We start from the raw sequence: 22,180 nt of genomic DNA, 5'->3' as shown, positions 1-22,180 counted from the left end.
TGATGATTATTAATAAATCAGTGGACCATTTTGTAAAAATACAGATTATATCCTCAACTATAGTAATTTTGAGCTGGATGGCGATGCAGGGTTGTACTGTTCAAGCGACAGTGCTGGCGGCCATCCGATCCGAAGATTAAGCATTAAATGAAGGAAATAGTTAATACAAAGGAAAGAGAATCACAAAATAGTGATTTCCCCTTTATGTCTTACTCTTTTATGAATAATTCCGAATGTGAAAAAATAGAAGATGAGAGAGAATAAAACTTACTATTGGAAAAGGTAGAGTCATAGCTAAGTGTTAGATGAGAGACAACTAAGAATGGATCCTGCTACAGCTGTACACCATCATATTTAATGTTAATAAAGAACAAAACTTACTCGTCGAAAAAGGTCTATCTCTTAGCCAAGTGTTGGCTAAGAGACAACTGAGAGTGGATCTTGTCAGTTGTCACACTGTACGCCATTGTATATAATGTTGATAATTTATTCGTCGCTAGGTGGTTCAAGCACCTATTTGTGATTTCTTTTATTATTTTTAGATACTCCAAACTGTTATTGATGATTATTAATAAATGAGTGGACCATTTTGTAAAAGATACAGATTTTACACCTCAACTATTGTTAATTTGGAGCTGGACGGCGATGCAGGGCTGTACCGTTCGAGCGGCAGCGCTGGCAGCCGTCCGATCCGAACGTCACCCTTTTTGTTGAGACATCCGCAGCGAGCTTAACGGCACAGACAGCGTCGCGAGGGGTAGTCCGGTAAAATCCCCACCCGCTCCCTGGCTTTGCCGGAAATGGTAAAAGACCATAGCCCCTTCGTCGAGCTGTCCGTCCCTCCCTTTCTCGTCCCGTGTTTGTCGTGTACGACCCCTCGCTTCTCTCCGCCTACCCAAAATCTCTCCCAAACCCCACTCCACCGTCTCGTCCCACGCCGCCACCGCCCACCGCCGCCGCCACCACCGCGAAGGAGGCAGAGCGGAGGGCCGCGCGCGATCGACCGGGCGGCGGCCATCATGGAGGTGTTGCGCGTCGCCGGTTCTCCGTGCCGCCCGAGGAGCGCGCGGTACGCGGAGACGGGGTACCCGAACTACGCGGAGGAGGAGCCCGACCTCCGCGGCCCCGCCACGCCGTCCCGTCCGCGGAGCGCGCGGGATGCCGAGAACAAGGCGTGCCGCGACGACGCGGAGCCCGACGTCTGCGCCGTCTCCGCGGCGCCGTGCGGCCCATGGAGCGCGCCGTGCACCGACAAGGCCGGGTACCCAAACTACGCAGGGCCGCCCGCCGCCTCCACGCCGGGCCGTCCGCGGAGCGCGCGGTACGCCGTGAAGGGGTACCCCGACTACGCGGAGCCCGACGTCGGCGCCATCTCCGCGCCGCCGCGCAGCCCACGGAGCGCACCGTGCGCCGAGAAGGGGCAGCCTGACGACGCAGAGTCCGGCGCGCGCCGCGGGCACGAAGGAGGCGCTCCGGTGAAGAAGCCCGTGTTGTACTACGAAAGGAGGAGGCGTAGGGCTGCTGCCAGTGCGACGGAGACGGCGGTCACCACGGCTTCCCCGTTTCTCCAGGGCGGCGGGGAGGCACTGGCGCAGGACGGGAGGAAGAGGCGCACGACGGTCGCCGTACCCGTGGCCATGGACAAGGAGGAGGTGGTCCCCGTGGATGGCGGGGCCGATGAGCATGGCGGCGGTGAAGGTGGCGGCAAGAGCGCTAGGCTGCGTGTCAAGGAGACGCTGCGAACGTTCAGCAGTTACTACCTCCACTTTGTGCAGGTCGCCCTGTTTCCTTTACTTTCTACTAGTAGGGAAAATATACTATCTGAATTGAAGTTCATTAAAGGATCGGTTCCCTGTGTGTTCCTGTAGCCAGCCAGTGTGTTTAAGGCCTGACATGGTTTGATGTGTCGCAGGAAGAGCAACAAAGAGAACAGGCTGCAAAGAAAGAACTGAAGGCGTCCAGGGCTCTCAAGCGTCAGGTGTGGCATTCTGTCTGTGTCTTTTATGATCAGTGTACAGTTTGAGCTGTGAAATTAAGGTCTATTTGCTAATGTAAGATTTGTATTGGTTAGGGAGCACGATATGAACTTCATTCAGTTTTGTCACCTCATTCAGTTAGTAACCCCTGCAACCATAGCATTCCCGAATTTTCAGTTGATTGATTTTTTCATAAATCTAAGTCACCTACAGTTGCCTGATCATAGTAGCTACTCCCTCCGTTCCATAATTCTTGGACATACATGGATACAAGGTCATTGGAATTATAATTCCTTGTTTGTTTCCTTTTTTAATTGAGCATACCTTCATACTGAATGTGTTATGTTGTCTGCGCTACAAGGTCTTTGAAATATTTTGCAGTCATGTGCACCTGAAAGCATATTGCTGTGTTGATCTTGTGGTTTTTATTTGGTTTCTTCCTAACCTGTGTTAGACAGGCTTCTGTTCATTTAGAAACACACTTAATCTAATGTAAATATGTCTTTAGTTTGTGTTGTGGTCTTTGTATATACTCCTATTTCAGTTTGTTTCGAACATTTTGTACACCTCAATCCAAATATATTAGTAATAGTAGCTGTTGTCCATGCGAGGAACAATTGGGTGCATTTTGATTTTATTGCTCTACTGATTATTTTTTTCCTCTACTTATTTATATATACTTCATTCTAAACTTTGTAATAATGTTTGTGCTACTAGATTTTTCTGTCTGAATGATTGTATGCCTGCTTAATCTCAGCAAATTTGTAGTCTCGAATAATTCCACACGGTGTCCCAACTGCATGTTTGGGACACTGACCCACATGCCATTCACACATCCAGTGGCAATACTAATTTGCGGTGAAATGGTTTGGACCATCGTTTATTTTTATACATAAAAACCCGTAATCACCATTGGTAATCTGTAGCCTTTATGCATATCTAATGAGGCGATCAGGTACGGGCTAGCAGGGGGCAAGGTAGGGGCCATGGCCCCCCCCCCCCCATGCTGGTTTTTTTTCTGAAAGTCGTCCAATATAGTATGCACATTGGTCCTCAAATTTTATAGAAATTGCATATATGGCCCCCTCCAACTAACCTAATGTTCGGACTTGGAATGATCTTATAATTGCTTGTCTTCTTTCTATTTACCTTGATCATATCTTAATTCGGAAATGTTCCATGTCTATTTTAACGAATTGTGTACTGTTATTCGTGCTGCTAGGTCTTTCCACAAAAATGATTTTGTAGATGCATCTATTTACTTTCATACTCTTGATATTCTAAATATGATACTAGTACGCTGGCACGTGCGCAGCACGTTTTAAAGTTAATTTCATGGATAGAAAATTTGTTCATGAATCTGAGGGGAAAAAAAGTATTACATGTTCCCTTAAAATATCACACAAAACAACTGTTCTTGTTTTAAAGCTTTTTGAGTTTATGTAAAGCTATCGTAACTAATCACACTTGTTTTTCTGTGTATTGTAAGAAAAAATTATCTACCATAAATAATTCTTTAATAGGAGCGTGAGGTTGTCATGTCCATGGATATGTCCAGCAGGTGTGGTGTGGTCATGATTTAGGAAATGGAGTTTCGGGGCAAGTGCAAACACCCTTCGGCTAAAATACCCTTTTTGTTCACAAGTACTTCGCGTTTTGGACTTTGTTAAAGTTAAATTTTCTAAACTTTAATTATACACTTAGGAAAAATATTAACATTTAAAATGAAATTTTTTACTCTCTCCGTCTGAAAAAAAAGTTGTTTAACTTTTTCTACATATGGATGTATCTATAACTGAAATGTGTCTATATACCTTCGTATTTAGATAAAATTGATCACCTTTTTTCGGGACGGAGGAAGTATAGTAAAATAATCATATACTATTTTTATATTATATCTAGTTGATATTATAATATTAATATTTTATCCTATACTTTCGATTGAATTTTGTAAAGTTTGATTTTAACTAAACCTAGAACTAAAACTAAATAATAAAAACAGAGGGAGAGACTTGGGAGGGTCTAGACTTCTCCAGAATAAACTGACGTTATGCATGGTAGACATGAATCCCTTGAATCTGGATCATAGGACTGACTCTCTTCAATCGTTGAAATTGCTTCTACGGTTTAGGATTCAATATTTCAAAACTGATGTAATTTGGAACCGGTAAGTTTGGCGTTCATATCGTTGTGTCAAGAGTGTGAGAATTAGATACTGATTATATAAAATGTGGTACCGTTGCATCATGTAGCATGCCAAACACTGCAAATGAAATAAAGACGCTAGTGCGTGGTTCAGCAATCAAAGTTGATACTCACTCTGCTTGGCGTTGTTCTGGCTAATCCGTCAAGTTGCATCCCGCCTGTGGGAGGAAACAACAGGTGCTTTGTTTCGTTTCTGGGCATGGAGAAGCAGCGCAGAAGCGCTTGGTTCAGCGTGGCGGCGGAGAGCGTTTGTTTGTACGGCGCACGCCCGGGGATACTTGCTTGCATGCGGCCGCCGTGGACTGTGTAGGGCTGTAGGCATGGGGCAGTGGGTTCTACCACTCCTGGTACAACCGTGCAACACGGCCCACCAAGAATTATGTGTGGGCTTTTTTTCCACGGAATAAGGACAGGATAGTTCCAGAATGAGAAGCAGCTGCAGTATACTGTTCATAAGAATCCCTTCAATTTCATCCGTTAGAATAAGGATATCAACGGTCAGAATTGATGCTTCAAACGTAGTTCAAAACTCGTGCATTATAGTAGTAGAGATAATATTTCCAAAATAAATCCCAATATAGTTCTTCAAAATGCTTGCTGGTTACTTGGTTTCCATATGTTACGCTGGCTCTGTTTCTTGAGAAGCTAAAACTGTGTTTATATTACGATATTGCTAGAATTGTTTATTTTCTCACTTGTAGAATTACTTTTAATAGTTTTGTTGATGATTTATGTTTGTTTCCTCAAACATATGTTTGATTTTATCACTTACGTAAGTAGATCCTGGGTAAATAGGAGAAAACCCAAGCCTTAACGGGCGCATTAGCTCAAGATCAGGCAAAAAAATGCCAGGGTCCACAAATTGAAGGTTGACATGAAAAAATTTAGAAGTCACACCCCCACCCCACCCAGCTCCAAATGCCACATAAGAAGGAACCACCATATGTTTGAAATCTTTTCTAGTTTACAAGTTGATTCATCTTGTCTATGGAATGCTCGGTTCATTTTTCATAAATTTGTTTGCCTATTCTGAACATGGAAGGCTAACAACCAAGATGATGAGGGATCAGAAGTCAAACGGCCATCAAAGCGCCCTGATTTGAAAACATTAACAAAGGTATCTTCTTGTCAATGGTACTTACTATAATTGTATATTGTAAAATATTGCAAATTTATGTGAACCTGAAAAATAAAACAGATGCAAGCGACTAATGCAGCACTTTATCAAGAGAAGAGGATAGGGCACCTTCCTGGTTAGTCTTTCATTAACTCTCGAAGAGAAGAAAATGTTCTTGAATTATCGAATAGTCTTTGCTTACTTTCTTACTCACTTTTATAGAAGTTAACGAATGTAGTTGCTAATTGTTTTCTTTCTTAGGGGTTGATATTGGGGATCAATTCTACTCACGTGCTGAGATGGTTGTGCTAGGCATACATGGCCATTGGATGAAGGGCATAGATTATATGGGTCCGAAATATCAAGATAAGGTAAGGCTAGTGGAACAGATACTTAATCTTAAAGTTATCTGATAATACAGTAGCACATTGGATAGTTCTATAATGGACCATCTCACCTTGGTCCATTAAATATGCAAATTGAGATTCACCTCAGTATATCCTCGGTTTGTTCGTAATATTAGAATCGACATTCAACCTGATGAATTTGTTAAAGGCGGGCATTTAATATTAGAATCGACGGAGAGGAGGTGTTCAAGTATACGTTGATTGTCCACCCTTCTCCATCAGTTTGGAAGTTTGGTTCTATTGGTTGGTGCCTAAAGGTTCTCCATTGGAGTGGGGAAGATGGGATCGCCGGGTTTGGCAACCGCCGTGTCTGGGATAGGGACACCGAAGGAGTCGCCTAGGTTTTGTGGAGGAACTCTGCCGTGCTTCTCCCAATGGCGGGTAAGACACGGAGTTTTGCTCGTAGTTCATCCGTTCCAAATTAATTGACTTAACTTTGTCTAGATACACATGTATTTAGATGTGTTTAGTGAGTAGATACGAGTAGATGTGTTCTTGGAGCTCTTCGCACTCTCGGGCGAGGTGGTCTGCCTCAATCAGCATGAGTTTGCGAGTTTCGTCCATGGACTTGGCGGCTTGAGCAGGGTCGGGTTAGACGCGATGGGAGTACGGAGAAACTGCTCCTCCGCCTCCTGTGCTGCCAGGTCAGTCGGCTTAGACCTGCAGCTACCATGGTGCATGCGACTTTGTCGACCGGCTTGCTGGTGATCTTCACCATGAGCACCTCCGTGGGTGCGCAGTGGCCATCAAAGCTCTCGCCCAAATCTGACTAGTCGTCGAAGATGGGCAAGATGGAGTCGGTGCCAATGTAGCCGATGAATGTGTGTTCTATACAAAAAAGATACAAGTAATATGCCACCTCTTATAATTTTTACATAGTCAAGTTTCTGTATGATTTTTTGCGACCAATGTTGACTTGGGCGGAGGCGGTAAAAAGAGACTTGAGGGATTGGAACGTACCTAAAGCCTTGTCTCTTGATAGGACTGCATGGAGATCAGCGATCCATGTGCCGGAATATTAATTTACTCTCTTTTTCCATCTCGTTCTTGTTTTCACTTCCTTTTATTTCTGCTGGGTTTCACATCTAGCCTACCCCAACTTACTTGGGAAAAAGGCTTTGATTTTATAACATTTCCTACATTGTCCAAATCTTTCACAATTTTTGGGAACTCCAAAACGCAATGCTAGACTAGGTTACAAGTTGAACGATTCTAGAAATTTCAAGGTTGAATATAGATGGTTTCATAGTTTAGGATTTAAGTCGAACTAGCACCATGCATATCGTTACTTTTTTCTGTTTGTTTCAATGGTTTCCAGAATATAGATGGAAAATTGAAACTTTGGTTCAACATTGCTATATATTAGGACTTGTTTAGATGCTTTTTTCAGACCAGGACAGATTTGGATGTAAAGTGTTTGGTATTTTTGAGTATTCTTTAAAAATTGTGGTGTTTAACAACTTTGCGGATCTACATACTTCGATGTGTTTGGTCTAATAGTACTACAACCATTTGGATGTATAAGTTATCAGTGGAAACGGCTCCATGGAATTTTTTAATCCACTTGTTATATGGCATCAAATCTTCTAGACTAGAATACAAAAGCCAAATGCTAACACCACGATTACCAACACGTCTCTAGTTTTGATAATAATGCAAAATAATAGTGTGTAAAATTGTGGTATTTTGTGTCTTGAGCAAAACTCGTGGTATTCGAAAATGTGGTTTTGAAGTACTTTGCGTCCAGAACTGAAATCCAAGTCAAATTCAGTACTCTCTCCGTCTCATCAAACTTGTCTGAGATGTGACAAAATTTGGATGTATCTACATACTACATAGTGTCTAGACACATCCAAATTTTAACAAATCTCAGACAGCTTTCGTGGAACAGAGGGAGTACCAATATACCCGTATTTGAAATTAACACGAAATTTTTTCTGCCGTTATCATGCAGATGACTAATATAGCACCGAAGTGAAATAAGTTAAGTACTCCCACCATATCACAAATAAATGTCATTTTGGACGTCGTCACAGTCTTCAAGATTTATCTTTGATCACTAATCTTTACTATAATATATATAAAGCACAAGAAATTATTGTATGATGAATATACTTTTTGAGACAAATCTAAGCATAAGACATACAATTTCTAAATATAAACATTTTAAACGATATTCATAGCAAAAGTTAAAAAAGTTTGACTTAAGATATGTCCAATACATATTTGTTATATGGAGGGATTACCGAAGTTACCTACAAATAAAATTTACTCACTAGTGTTACAGTTGTATCTGAAAAGGCATGTAAGTAAAATTATGATGCACTTCAAGGCAATGACATGATTTCTTGGTGATTTCCCCCTGGATTGTTAGAGGCAAATGACATATTATTGGCTTTTCAAAACTGAAATCTTGTTATCCATCAAATACCATACTTATTGCATATTATAGTAAATTTGGTTCATTTACTCAAAAATTGAACATTCTTGTATTTACTAGTTGCTGCTAGTTTCGGTTTATGAGTAGATAGTATGAAGTATAAAAATATGTACTCCCTCCTATCCATAATAAGTGTCAGGGATTTAGTTCAAATTTGGACTAAATTAAACTAAAGCCACGGAAATTTGGACTAAATTGAACTAAAGCTCCGACACTTATTATGGATCGGAGGGAGTAGTTATTTTGACCACTCATATTATTGTCATGATTTGCTTATATCTATACACATACGAGGGTAATCATGTTGGGTTATAGTAAACAAGTGTGCATGACTCTGCAGTAAACTACTTTCTTGACTAGTAAACACGTGATAATTGAAAAAGGGAAGTAGAATTGTAGAAACATGCGATGCATTCGAAACAATGTAGTTGAAACACATGATGCGGTTGAAACATGTGACACAGTTGAAAAAATGCATCTAAAAACACGCGATGCAGTTCAACCACTGCAAAAAATGCAGTTGAAACACAAGGCAAGTTAAAGAAATGCAGTAGAAACAACTGCATCACTACCAACTACATCACTATCACCTGCATCGCTGTCGACTAGTAAAGATGTGCAGTTTACTAGATTTGTATGTGGTAAACGTGCAGTGCTTAGAATACATAAATAATGTCTTGATCTTAGAATTATGTTCTATTTACTGAGTAAGTTAATGATAAGTTTCATTTAAGTTTCACAAGAATTTGGCTAGCTGTTAATATCTTGCTCTATTTTTGTATCACTGCTTCATTTGTGATATATAAATCTTTAATGATGTTATGTTTGTTTCTATATACATTCCATAAGAAAAGTTTGTTTACGTGTTAGTGTTATCACTTGACTAAGCAGGCAGGGCATCAGGGTTTAACTTTCCCTCTTGCCACCTCCATTGTAATGTCGGGTGTATACGAAGATGATTTTGACAAAGCTGACGAAATCATTTACACTGGAGAAGGAGGGAACAATTTGCTTGGCAACAGTCACCAGAAAACTAATCAAACATTGCTTCGTGGAAACTTGGCACTGAAGGTTAGCTCATGTCGTTCCCTTAATGTTTTATTTGTGCAAACCGATTTTGTTATTTCAGATTTGATCTTTTCTCCTTTGTTTTTTGTTTGTTATACAGTCACACTTCAGTTACAATGTTCTCATCCTTTTTTTTCTTTATCATGTAAAATGTTTTTCTTTTAAATCTCATGAATATGAAATTTCTTATTCAAGTCTACTGAACTCCTGCATCACTTTGTTAAGAAGTAGCTCATCTTCTTCCTTTTCCATCTCAAGAATTAGTTCTCCTAATTTGGATAGTTGTATCCTCTCTACTAAAGGTTTTATAGCATCCAATGCAGTTACCAATTATCTTCGTGAACCTACTTCTCACTTTTTGATCTTCGTATTGATTAACCTTTTCTGTTGTCCCTCGATTAATATAGTTTAATGCTCTGCAGAATAGCAAAGATAATGGCAACCCTATACGGGTTATTCGGGGCCATAAAGAAAAGGACAGCTACACTGGAAAAGTTTACACCTATGATGGATTATACAAGGTTTTATCTCCTAAATTATCTTACTATCGAATCTCTGTCTAACACCAAGTGTATTTCGGCTGATGATTTTGAATTAACAACCCTCCAAACTGGCCACTTAGTGCGACTTTTTTTTCCAAAACGCTGCTTAGTGTCTTGTTATCAAGTACTCCCTTCGTCTCATGTTACTTGTCACAGATTTGTCTAGATTATCTACACACAAACGCGTCTAGATACATGCGTATCTAGATAAATCTGTGACAAGTAATATGGGACGGAGGAGTACATGCATATCTATTGACAGATTTCTTCCATTAACTCGTAGACTCCAGACTGTATCAAGTTGAAGTATTTTATCGCCGAATAATCAAAGTAGACCTTGCCTCTTGTCATAAGTCTTACCTTTACTACTTCTGAAACTGAACACAGCTCATAGTTGCATCTTGAGTAACTTGTTTTATGACTACCGATGTTGCATAGGTAATGGATTGCTTGTCAGAGAAAGGAGTGCGTGGGCATTTGGTTTTCAAATTCAAATTGAAGCGTCTTGAAGGTCAACCACCTTTGACAACTTCCCAGGTAACTTTACTAGCCGAAAGCTGATTCCAGCCCCTCATCTTCTAGTTTTTACTATCTCCGTATCCGTATTTTTACAAACCTACCATAGTACTATCTATTGACTGGACTAGGTTCCAAGATCCTGGTTGTATCAGATGTCAGCTGTGGCTGGATTTTTGTTGACCCCCTTTCAGATATTTGGTTGAAAGAGTTGATAAAATGCGTATGAAGCAAAAAAGTAAAGAAACTGGGAAACCGAGTTGATTAGAAACTACTTTGAACTAGTTTGAACTCAGGAGGATACCTGTTTTTCTACTGCTATTGTTCACAGAATCGTGGATTGCACATTTGGTTTGTGTCCCTACTGTTTTTTCTTTTTCTCAGGCAAGAATTTGTTGCTGTGCATGTATCATTCAATTGAGCTATTCACCAATTCCCTAGTACTTGATGCTGTTTGGAGTCTGTTAATAAGAAGATACAGCCCCCTCTAGGAAATTTCTTACCCTCTATAAATTACATAATATCAACTCTCTTGGCTGACTGTTTGCTGTACTCATGTTTTGAAGCGTATGTGTAGAGAGTGATCTGTGTTCCAATCAGTTTCTTTTACCCTGATGCTTTTCTTTAGTATTTCTTTACTTTTGAGGTTCTTATAAACACATATATGTGCAGGTGCTATTTAGCCGTGGAGATGTTCACATGCCAATATCTGAATTACCTGGGTGTGTTACTCGAGCATTGACCGATAATATGTTTCAATATCCTCAATATACATACTCTTTTTGTGTTGAGCTGTTTAGGTTGCCAAATTTCTCCCTGAATCTTACTGTTGGTCTTTGAGTTTGCTCGATAGGTTGGTTTGTCGGGACATCTCTTATGGGCAGGAGAGCCTTCCAGTTCCTGCTACAAATTTAATTGATAATCCACCTGCTCCTCCATCCGGTATGCTATGAACTTCTGTTTACCCACTTTAATTAGCTCTCCTGTCCATTGTTTTAACTGTATTAATCACATGTGATTTTGACTCCTATTCTGCTGTTTACGACGGATGATTGCTTGTTGCTTTTAATGTTTCACATTAGCTGATCTTTTTGCCGTCTATTCTGCGTCTTACTTTATGTTTCGTTTTTACAAAATATTTCGTACCTACACTTTAGTGGTTGATTCTATCTGCTTCATGTCTTCCGCATTTTGTAGGCTTTGTCTACTCTAAGTCACTGCTCGTTCCAGATTATATCAAGCTGCCAACTGACAGTATTGGTTGTAATTGCAAAGGAGATTGTTCTACCTCTAAACACTGCTTGTGCGCTGACCTCAATGGTTCTGATCTACCTTATGTGTCCAGACAAAGGAAAGTGAGTGCTAAGCATGGTACACATAAGAATGTTGGAAGGTAACACTTCGTATTGAAGACCATCGTTTTTTTAACATACTTTAAAATCCGCTCATGCTAATATTTTAACCTAAAACGGGAGGTGGCAGTGGTACTTTTAAGTTATCAGGGAATTAAAAAAAATCTATTTGTACTCTTTGTTCTTGGGCTGCAGATATACTTTAATCGCTTGTTTAATCCTTAGGTTAGTGGAGCCCAAAGCAGTTGTGTTTGAGTGTGGTGCTAATTGTAGCTGCCACTGCAAATGTGTAAACAGAACCTCCCAGCAAGGATTGCAATACCGCCTAGAGGTTAGTACTTTGCTTTGTCCTATCTTATTTTATGTGCTATCTTATATTGCATTGCCATATAGATTAAGGTCTCACACTGTAAATTCAGGTGTTCAAGACTGAACTAAAAGGTTGGGGAGTAAGGACGTGGGACACTATTCTCCCTGGGGGACTCGTCTGTGAATACACTGGGGTATTGAGGAGGAATGCGGAAGCTGAAGGTCTGCAGGACAACAAATACATATTTGATATAGACTGTCTTCAGACCATAAAAGGCCTGGATGGGAGGAAGGTATTAGACATTTCTATTTCGTTTGTTGGTTCAACTTTTGAGCTGGATTGCTGTATTACTGTGAGACACTACTTCCAATTGCAAGACAATTGCTCTATGTTAAAATGGCAAAGTGAAATCGATGACATGACTAAGAGCTGTTCTCCTACGCAGAAACACAAACACACCTTTGTCTAGTAAAATCCATTTTACTATGTTGATTTTGTTATTTACCTTCTTGCTTGGTGATTTGATTTGTTTTTCTAGAGAAGAAGTTTTCCTTTGTCCTAACAATATCTAGATTTGCTACTGGCTTCTAGAAAGATGAACCAAGCTTTGATTTGTTCATTGTTCTAGAAGCCAGCACCCAATCAAGATTTCAATGGGACAAATGAAGCAGCATATTGTTTAAAATGATCTAGTACATTGTCCTCCACCTGAAGCTGCCATTTTCTTCCCTTGCTACATTGTTACATATGCTTTATTAACACATCGCGTGATATTAACTTGTTTCTCTACAGCAAAGGTCTGGCTCGGAATTGCACATGGCATCTCTTCAAGACGAGCATGACCCAGAGGCTTCTCAAGCCCCAGAGTATTGCATTGATGCTGGTTCAGTTGGCAACATTGCGAGGTTCATAAATCATAGCTGCCAACCTAACCTTTTCATCCAGTGTGTATTGAGCTCACATAGAGATATCAAGCTAGCAAAAATCATGCTTTTTGCAGCTGATACTATACCCCCTCTTCAGGTGAATCTTTGTGGTGAAAAATTGAAATTTTCTTTCTTAAGGAGAAGTTAACTCTGTAAATGTTAACCATGATATTTGATGAGATAGTTGAATCATAACTGTTGAAGCTTTAGTGTTCATTTATTTGACCTGTTAAAATTGTAGTTTGTTCTCTTCCCCATAATCGATAGATGCAACTCATTTTATTAACGAACTTCTATATCTGTTAAAAATTTAGATGTTTTAGAGTGGCACCAATCCAGTGAGATAGTTGAATCATAATCATTGAAGCTTTAACATTCAGTTATTTCTGATAGTTATACTCCTATTTGTTATTTAGTATTTCATTCATTTTCCATGTTATATTTTACTGCTCAACCATATTTTTGCTCGATCATCATAAGAAAACTGTACTTCTGTTGCCCATATTTGGTATTTGCAGTTTATTGTACTAACGAGCAGTTACCTCTGTTTAACAAGATATACATTTTAGGAATAGCAATGAAAAGGTGAATATGTTGTGAAGACAGATCCATAAGTGATTAAAATAGCCAGACAGCGTGGCTGCTAGGAATTGGGTAGACATCGGTTTAGATGAGAGAATAACTTAGACCCAGATTTTTTAGATCACTAGAGATCGAAGTTGAAAATTTGGATCATACACATACTAAGGCGATATATATTACAAAAAACTTTTATGAACTAGTTTCACAAACCCCCGTTGAGTGAAATATTAGAAGGCTCGGTCAAAAAAAAGTGGAATATTAGAAGGTACTGAAACACAATTTATTAGTATACCAATTGTACAAGTGAGGCCGCACAATACGTTTTCGTCTCATGCTATTTCACCTGCCTATGGATTGCTGACTTGATTATACTTGTTGCAGGAACTCTCATATGACTACGGGTATTGTCTGGACAGTATCATTGGTGCAGATGGCAATGTTGTCAAGTTAGCATGCCACTGTGGTGCCTCTGACTGTCGAAAGTGGCTCTATTAGGTTCTTAGACCATGCCATAGTGCTTTTTTGGAAACTCCAAGTGGCACCTCTGACTTCTGAGAGCAGCTGTATAAGGTTTTTTGACTTGTCATGGGTTTCTAAGGAAACTCTTAACATACTCTTCACAGCATAGATGACATGCTTGCTGAGATATTTAGCTGACATTTAGTCGTGGCATAAGGGAAGTGAACCTGGTGAAACATTTTAATTCTGTGTAGATGACATTCTTGCTGAGATATTTAGTGACATTTAGTCCATAGCATGACTAAATTTATACAGTATAGAGTTTCGTTTTCCTATGGATTTTTATTACTTTTGAAAACTGTATACTTTGTATTTCCTCTTATGTAGTTTTCATTGCTAGGCACGTTTAAAAATGTGATTGGGGGCGATTAGCATGTATACTTGGAGCAATATCATGCAACACAGATACCTGAAGCTTGTGTCCGTGTCGGATACCGTATCAGATACCGATTCATCCCTGATACCCCTTTGATACGAATTGGCGATGTATCGGTAAATAGGCCATGTAAAACAATCAGCGATACCTTTTTGATACGTATTGGCGCCTATCAAATACACCCACCACGGCGACGAGGCGCTTGTAGTTCCCTACCTGCCTTCCGTCGGTGCCCCAGATCTGCCCAATTATGTGGCCTTCGGGCCATGGAGGAGGGTGGATCGTTGGCGGGAGGGCTCTGTTTTTCTGGTTTTAGGTTGAAGGTTTGGTGGAGCGGCCCTCGGGTGGTGGCGGTGTCGTCTTCTCCAATAAAGTTTCCTAGCTTCAGCCCCCATCTCCGCGGCGACATCGAGAAGCTTGTGGGAGTGGTGTGTTTCTCGGGGACCTCTTCTGGCTGGGAGGATCTTTGGATCGTCATGGAGCTTCATCGGCGGTTATTCCTTCTTCCTCGTCTCTGGGACAGATGCGGCCTTCTTGACACGTTCGACGTCAGGCAGACTAAGGTATGAGCAGCAGCGGTGGCGCGCTGTCGACACGGTCTGGAGGGGGTCCTTTTTCGCAGAAAAAAAATACCATCCACCACAGGTAGGCATACATTACCCTACTTCCCCTCCCTCCCGCTCTCACTTACCCCAAGACCGTCCCTAACATAGCCGCTGGCTTCCTCTTGAGCGGCCAGCCAGATCAAGCAGCCGGGGGTGGTGGGCTGTGAAAGCCCATGCAGCACCTCACCTGTAGGCTAGCAAGATACAGTCCTTTCTCAGTTCGTCCTCTCCGGTGCACTCCTATCTATCTTTCTGGATTGACATCTAGTTGCAGCTCCCTCTTCCTCTCTCTAGCTATTTTTTTTGTAGATTGCTACCTAATGGCACACCAACCTACAAACCTTGAACCTTCACTATGGTATTATGTTACTATTGAGGGCAATACCAAATGGAAATGCAGTTTCTATGATCATGTTGGCACCTCTAGCTACTCGAGAGTGCAAGCCCATTTGTTGAAACCATTAGGGTATTGAAACATACTCTGTATCGGCGCTCTTTCAAAATGCCGCATTTGTCCCGATACCCATACCCATACCCATATCAGTGCCGCATAGGTGAACAATTCATTCTTTAGACATCAGGTTTCCTTCCAATCCCAACGGACTGGGTATTTTGATTCATCCAAACTTGCCCTCACTAGTAAATTTGGAGTTGTTGAAACTCATAGATGTACTACTCTTCTATGTTTCGGAAGCAGTATGTGGCATGGTTCTGATGCTCACTACATTTGTCCTGCAACTGCAAGAGAAGCCTATGATATTTGATGTTTTAGTTATCTTCATGGTGGCAAGTGAAGTACACCACATACCTCAGATATATTGTCGATCACCTTTGGGTCCTTGGGGAAAAAATGTGCACAACACAAAAAGGGATTCTTGTCAGGTCAGTGGATGCTATTTTGGTTCCTGTTGTGCGGTTCATGATCGTTCCAGGGAAAGATTGGCAACAGGAACATAGATTTCAGATCGAGCGGCACGCTTGATGAGCAACCACAACAACAAACATAGATTTTCAGAACTGTACCGATGCTTGTGTCCATTTCGGGTCCGAATCAAAGCAAGACACTGAACATAGAAGACGAGGCCAGGGAAAAACTGAAGCGACACAAAGACTGAAATTCCCCAAATTCGCCGATTCTTGAGCAGAGTACATGCCTACATCGAAACAGAAATGCGGCACAGGAGCTACCTATAACGGCGCAGGTCTGCCCTCGCCGCCGCCCGGCGCCGACGTGACCCCGGTCCCCTGAGACGCCGCCGTCGCGTCCCCGCTGCCGAAGGACTTTGTGACAGAGTCCAGGAACTCGGTCAGCACCGGGTCGTGGACCGGCGAGGAGTCCTGCACGCAGGTGACATCCGCGATGCCGACCTCCGCCCAGCCACCGCGGCGCGGCCCCTCCGTCCATCGCACCTTGAAACGGCACGCGCACCGCTCCTCGCCGTCCACCGTGTCGTGAGGCGCCCTTTTTACCTGCACATTTTGGTCGGGCGATTATACCAAAGCGCGCGACGAAACGCAAGTAAGGGGAGGGGCGGCGCGAGGCGAAGGACGTACGGAATCGAGGACGGCGTCGTAGTACTTGCGTTCGAGGTCGGAGATGTCGCAGAAGACGCAGAGCCGCTGGCCGGGGCGGAGGTCGGCGCAGCCGGCGTCGTCGAGGGGCCGGCTCACGGGACGGAACCTGGCGCGGAGCGCGGCCACGCCGCGCGGGGAGGCGAGGTCGGCGCTGCCTGGGTCGTGCCACTCGTCCGTCTCCTCGGGGAACTCCTCGTACATGACGCGCAGCGAGCCCCCCTGCAGCACCAGGCGCACGCTGTACCACGCGCCGTCTAGCCGCGCCTGGTACTCCAGGCGGGACGGCGGGCGGCGCGGAGGGGCAGGGGCCTTCCGCTTCCGCGGCGGCATTGCCGGCGACGCGATGGGTTGGCAGAACTAGGGCTTTCGGACTTTCGCCGCAATTCCGCAAATGTGATGGGGAAGGGGAGACAATGGGTGGAAGATGCTGGAGTGGGCCGGGCCACGCCTAGGCTCAGCGACTTACGACTAGACTTAGAGCATCAGCTGTATTGCGCGCTGTGTAAAATAACTGCTTTTTTTTTTTGGCGAGAGGAGCAAAAATGATGCTCCAAACAGATGTTGGGCGCTGTAAAAATTATATAGCGCGCAATAAAGCTGCAGCACACGCTTTATATCTACCGCGCGCGGCTTAGCGCTGTAAAAATCTGTCCACGCGTGAAGGATCAACCGCCATCGAAAGTTTCACCTGCACGGTGCCGTGGTACCATCTTGCTTGCCGCCACCGCCTCTGGCGCCGTCCATGTCGATCGGAGATGACCCTCTCCATCCATGGCCTCGCGCCTCCTCTAGATGGTCCTGTTCTTGAGCTTTTCTAGCTAGCGTGGGCAACCATCAGGCGGGCCAGAGAGAGCTTCGCGACGGAGCAAGCGAGCACGGTAGGGACGAGGGCGGGAGTGGGCGAGCCCGACAGGGCGGGGACGGGTGGCCATCGGGCCGGCGTAGGCGAGCTTTGAGAGGGACGGCAACGGGAGCGGGCGAGCTCTTGTGTCAATTTGGGACCCGATCGCTTTTCTTAAAATTTGTGTAGGGTCTTCTTTATAAAAGCCAGAGACCTGTTTGCTGCAAGTATATAAAAAACAGTGTTTGACACGTCTTATTTTACAGCGTACGGTAAAGCGCTACTTACAGCGCTCTATATTTTAGCGGTCATTAAGAAAAGCCTCGGGAACCGCCGTGTCATTAAGAAAAGCTGCCGACTCCCTTGAGTCTCTCTATGACATGCGTGGTCCACCTCGCGACAAGTCGCCTGAAGCTCGTGTATGGTGTCCCCAGTCTGTCCCATGTGGGCTAGAACGGCTTGGGGACGCTGTACAGGAAATTGGGCCGCGCTCGGAAGCAAATACTTATTTAGAGGCTGCCATTAGATGACAATTTCTGTTCGACACGACCGAGAATAGTTTTAAAAGCGCTTTGAAAGATGAGGCTGGATTCCTCTTGAACTGAAATCATATTGGAGATTTAAGTGCTACAGTAGCAACCGAAAGTTGAGTTATACCTAGGCGGCTAGGGTTCTGTTGCCTGCTCCGGCGATCTTGGGTCTCCGGCGTTCAGGGTCTCCCGTTTGTCTGCCCTCTCAATTCCCAGGTTACGAGTGATCCACTCGGGCTGATCAAGGGGTTGCCCTCGCGTAACTGCCCGGCCTTGGTGGCTCTCGCTGGTTTTCAGTAGGGTTTGCGAGGGTTAGGGACGCAAAGCATGGCGGGTGAGAAAGGAAGATCAGAGGCGAGCAGAAAGATGGATCAGACACCTGAGCAGACGTTGGAGGAGCTGCTCCACAGTCTGAATCTCAAAGGGGAGGACATCGATGGTTTCGTTGTGGCTAAAAGCGAGGTAGAAACTCTGAAGGAAGGAATGAAGTGGCTTGCGGTGGCGAGGTTGCTGACATCGAAGCCTTTCAGTGGGACGTCTTTGAAGAAGACCATGCAGTTTGCATGGGCTCCAGCGCAGGAAATCTCCTTCAAGGATGTAGATGAGAATCAAGTTTCCTGGTACAGGCAAACTGCCTGGGCAATTGGAAGAAGATAACTGAACAAGGCCCGTGGATCTTCAGGGAGCAGGGGTTGCTAGTGGAGAAATTTGATGGGAGCTGCAGTGCGACGGCGGTTGATTTGCATCGCATACACGCGTGGGTGCGTGTTCATGATGTCCCAGAGTTGTACAGGAAGAAGTCGTTGATCACCAAGCTGGGTGCAAGCATCGGTGAGGTGCTAATGGTGGATATGAACAGCTCGGGATACGAAAGAGGGGATTATGTCCGCATCAGAGTTTGGCTAGACACACGGAAGAGACTCACTCGTTTTGTGTCGTTTAAACCAGAGGGCGAAGCGCAGGTGATCATGAGAGTGAGGTATGAAAAAATCCCTCATTTCTGCTATGTGTGTGGATATATGGGGCATGGGAAGGAGGAATGTGGGACAGGAGAGCATTCGCCAACAAAGGAGGCCTATGGTGCTTGGCTCCTCGCTGATACTCCATGGAACCATGCTCAGCTCAATGGAAGCGCGGGTACCATCCTTCTGGACGAGGAAGACATGACCCTGGGGTGAATGGAGGCAGGGGAGCAGGCCGCATGAGCAGGGGTGGTGGTGCACCTACCCAAGGAGGTAGGGGAAGAGGAGCTGGTGGTGTGGTCCAGGATAATCGGAAGAGGACATCGGCTGATGCAAGACTGACAGAAGTGAGTCCAGTCAAGGTAAACACAGATGTGCCGACTACCGAGGGCCCTCTGCTACTCCAGTGGAAGGAACCAGGGGTGATTGTATGTGAGAAAGAAGAGGGAGCAAAGAAGAAACTGGATTTTGGGGATGGGAGTGGCAAGAACTATGCCCCGCGGGAGGGTACTCCGCCACCACCTCCGTCAGCAAGGGAACAAAAGCGACCGAAGAAACAGACAACACCAAAGAATAAGACCATGAATGGTTCGGCGGCCTCCGGCACGGAGGGCCGCCTGTCGCAATGAGTGTTTTGAGTGCGAACTGTCGAGGTTTAGGCGGTGTCGCGTCAGTTCGAGATCTCCGTATTTTGACGGAAAAGCATGCCCCATCCATTCTCTGTGTAGTAGAGACTCAGCTGCATAAGAGTAGGGTGGAAAATTTATCTAGTTCCTTAGGTTTTGATAGAAGTTTTGCTATTAGTAGTGATGGCCGCAGCGGCGGAATTGGTGTTTTCTGGAATAATTCAATAAAGATCGAATTGTTACCTTATTCTCAGTACCATCTGGATGCAGTGGTGATAGAACAAAGGAAAGATCCTTGGACGCTCACGATTATATATGGTGAGGCCCAGGTGAGTGAGCGCCACAAGACGTGGGACATGCTCAAATTTATACGGTCGTCCAATGACCTACCGTGGTTGTGCATCGGTGACTTCAATGAGGTTCTCCGGTGCGAGGAGCACGTGGGCATAAACGAATGGAGATGGAGTCAAATAGCAGGCTTTCGAGATGTTGTTGACGTTTGTGGCCTGTGTGACCTTGGTTTCAAAGGAGTGTCTTGGACTTTTGAAAAGAAAGTGGCGGGAGGATGTTTCTGTCGGGTGCGACTGGATCGGGCACTAGCTTTGGCGTCGTGGTGCTCCCGCTTTCCAGCTGCGGAAGTGCAGCACCTTCTGAGCTATGCAACATCGGACCACCTCCCAATATTGTTGACGTATGACCCCCCTAGGCAGCAACGTCGGGGCGATCGCCTATTTAGGTACGAGGTGATGTGGGAAACTCATGACGACTTCGTGGAGTAGCATGGGGATTAGCCAGAACATGGAAGAGTTAAGTCGGAAGCTGGGCAGCGCGTCGACGAGGTTGACATGCTAGGGGAAGGAGACGTTTGGCAGTGTGCGACTTCAAATCCGTACGCTGCAAAATGAGCTATGTGTGATGCGAAGTCAACAGGGTCGCACAGAGCCATCATATGAGGAAATCAAGACGGTTCAGCGTTTGGAGGAAGTACTCCATCGGGAGGAGATTATGTGGCGACAACGCTCACGGATTCAGTGGCTCGCAGAAGGAGATAAGAACACTCGCTTCTTCCACCTTTGCGCCAGCCAACGTAAGAAGAAAAATAGAGTGGCTGAACTCTCAAAGTCTGATGGTACGGTTACAACTAATGAAGGAGAAATGGGGAGTATTGCCAATTCTTTCTACCAGAATATGTACTCATCAGAAGGAGTGTCATGGATGGATGAGGTGCTCAGGTGTGTACCGACTAGAGTCTGCCCAGCGATGAACCGTAAGCTCAACTCTGATTTTGAGGCTAAGGAGGTGAAGACGGCTCTCTTCGAGAAGTACCCTACCAAGTCCTGCTGGGGCCGGACGGCTTTGCCGTGCAATTCTTTCAGCGCAATTGGGATATGTGTGGGGGGAGGTTACTGCAGCAGTCCTACGGGTGCTAACGGGCCAGGATGATCCGGGTAGCATCAACAAGACGTTTATTGTTCTTATACCGAAGGTCACCAATCCGAGCGAGTTGGGGCAGTTTCGGCCTATCAGTTTATGTAACGTGATATACAAGATCGCGTCGAAGGTAGTGGCAAATAGGCTAAAGTCTATCCTACCTGAGATCATCTCGGAAGAGCAATCAGCTTTTGTCCCTGGGCGGCTGATCAAGGATATTACGGCATATGAATGTCTACATTTTATGAAGCGGACAAAAGCAAAAAATCACCGGTCGTGTGCGCTGAAATTGGACATGAAGAAAGCATATGATCGTGTTGAGTGGCGATATCTGGAGGAGATTATGTTGAAGCTAGGCTTTAGCAGAACATGGGTGGATCTAGTCATGCGGCTAGTCACAACAGTATCCTTTTCGGTGCTTTTCAATGGAGTAACGCAAGAGGAGTTTAAACCTACCCGGGCATCCGCCAAGGAGACCCTATCTCACCCTATTGTTTTTTGTTGGCAGCAGAGGGTCTTTCGTGCCTTTTAAAATCCCAAGTTGAGTCGTCAGCGCTTAATGGAGTCAAGGTGGCATCCACAGCCCCGGCAGTGAACCACCTCCTCTTTGCTGATGACAGGGCTGCTGTTTTTCGAAGCAAGTATAGGAGGAGCGACAGAGGTGAAGGAGGTTCTGAGGAAATACTGTAATGCATCAGGGCAACAACTAAATATGGACAAGTCTTCAATCTTCTTCAGTAAAGGTTGTCCAAATGTGATTAAGGAAGGGATCAAATCTGAGCTTGGAGTGCATAGGGAGACCCTTAATGATAAATACCTTGGTATGCCATCCGATGTTGGCAGATCTAAGAGTGGAGCCTTTAAGTACTTGAAAGATAAGGTTTGGAAGAAGGTTCTGGGATGGCTCGAGCAGTTACTTTCAGTGGGTGGTAAGGAGATCTTGGTCAAATCAGTAGCTTAGGCTGTTCCTACTTTCTCTATGTCTTGTTTCAAATTACCAAGAGGGTTGTGTGATCATATCAATGCCATGTTGCATCAGTTCTGATGGGGTAGCAAAGATGGCAAGAGGCGAACCTGCTGGGTCTCGTGGGAGGAGATGACACAGCCTAAATATGCAGTGTAAGGGTATATTGCCCCTATGTGTGGTTTTGGTAATTAATGACAACCCCTATGGACTAATGTTTTCATTGAGTTTATATGAAGGAATATTCCATAGGTACTACTTGCTCTCCATGTGTTGGATTCAAGTATGGATGCCATGAAGATAAAGGTAT

General features: G+C 44.1%; 2 protein-coding genes across 2 annotated transcripts; one reads left to right on the top strand and one right to left on the bottom strand.

The window, feature by feature from the left end:
• The first annotated feature begins 1,019 nt into the window (after positions 1-1,019).
• On the top strand, positions 1,020-13,936 carry LOC124648808 (histone-lysine N-methyltransferase, H3 lysine-9 specific SUVH4-like). The gene is made up of 15 exons (XM_047188509.1): positions 1,020-1,775; positions 1,913-1,978; positions 5,224-5,298; positions 5,380-5,434; positions 5,560-5,669; positions 9,037-9,216; positions 9,636-9,734; positions 10,194-10,292; positions 10,944-10,993; positions 11,125-11,213; positions 11,469-11,664; positions 11,849-11,954; positions 12,043-12,225; positions 12,726-12,956; positions 13,823-13,936. The coding sequence occupies exons 1-15, from the start codon at positions 1,020-1,022 to the stop codon at positions 13,934-13,936; spliced, it is 2,409 nt and encodes an 802-aa protein (XP_047044465.1).
• Positions 13,937-16,129: 2,193 nt separating this feature from the next.
• On the bottom strand, positions 16,130-16,846 carry LOC124648806. Its single transcript, XM_047188508.1, has 2 exons — positions 16,496-16,846; positions 16,130-16,411 (listed from the first exon to the last, which is right to left on the bottom strand). The coding sequence occupies exons 1-2, from the start codon at positions 16,844-16,846 to the stop codon at positions 16,130-16,132; spliced, it is 633 nt and encodes a 210-aa protein (XP_047044464.1).
• Between the last annotated feature and the right edge of the window lie 5,334 nt (positions 16,847-22,180).

The sequence above is a fragment of the Lolium rigidum genome, chromosome 4 (assembly GCF_022539505.1).
Source record: "Lolium rigidum isolate FL_2022 chromosome 4, APGP_CSIRO_Lrig_0.1, whole genome shotgun sequence".
NCBI classification, from domain to species: Eukaryota; Viridiplantae; Streptophyta; class Magnoliopsida; order Poales; family Poaceae; genus Lolium; species Lolium rigidum.
This window is presented reverse-complemented; position numbering and strand designations above follow the sequence as displayed.

Bases quoted from the DNA above. Each gene is read 5' to 3' on its own strand.
- LOC124648808 (XM_047188509.1), top strand. From the start codon at position 1,020: ATGGAGGTGTTGCGCGTCGCCGGTTCTCCGTGCCGCCCGAGGAGCGCG. The intron at 5,435-5,559 runs GTTAGTCTTTCA...TTTCTTTCTTAG, and splicing joins GAGGATAGGGCACCTTCCTG to GGGTTGATATTGGGGATCAA. The intron at 11,665-11,848 runs GTAACACTTCGT...TTTAATCCTTAG, and splicing joins ACACATAAGAATGTTGGAAG to GTTAGTGGAGCCCAAAGCAG.
- LOC124648806 (XM_047188508.1), bottom strand. From the start codon at position 16,846: ATGCCGCCGCGGAAGCGGAAGGCCCCTGCCCCTCCGCGCCGCCCGCCG. The intron at 16,412-16,495 runs GTACGTCCTTCG...CAAAATGTGCAG, and splicing joins ACGACGCCGTCCTCGATTCC to GTAAAAAGGGCGCCTCACGA.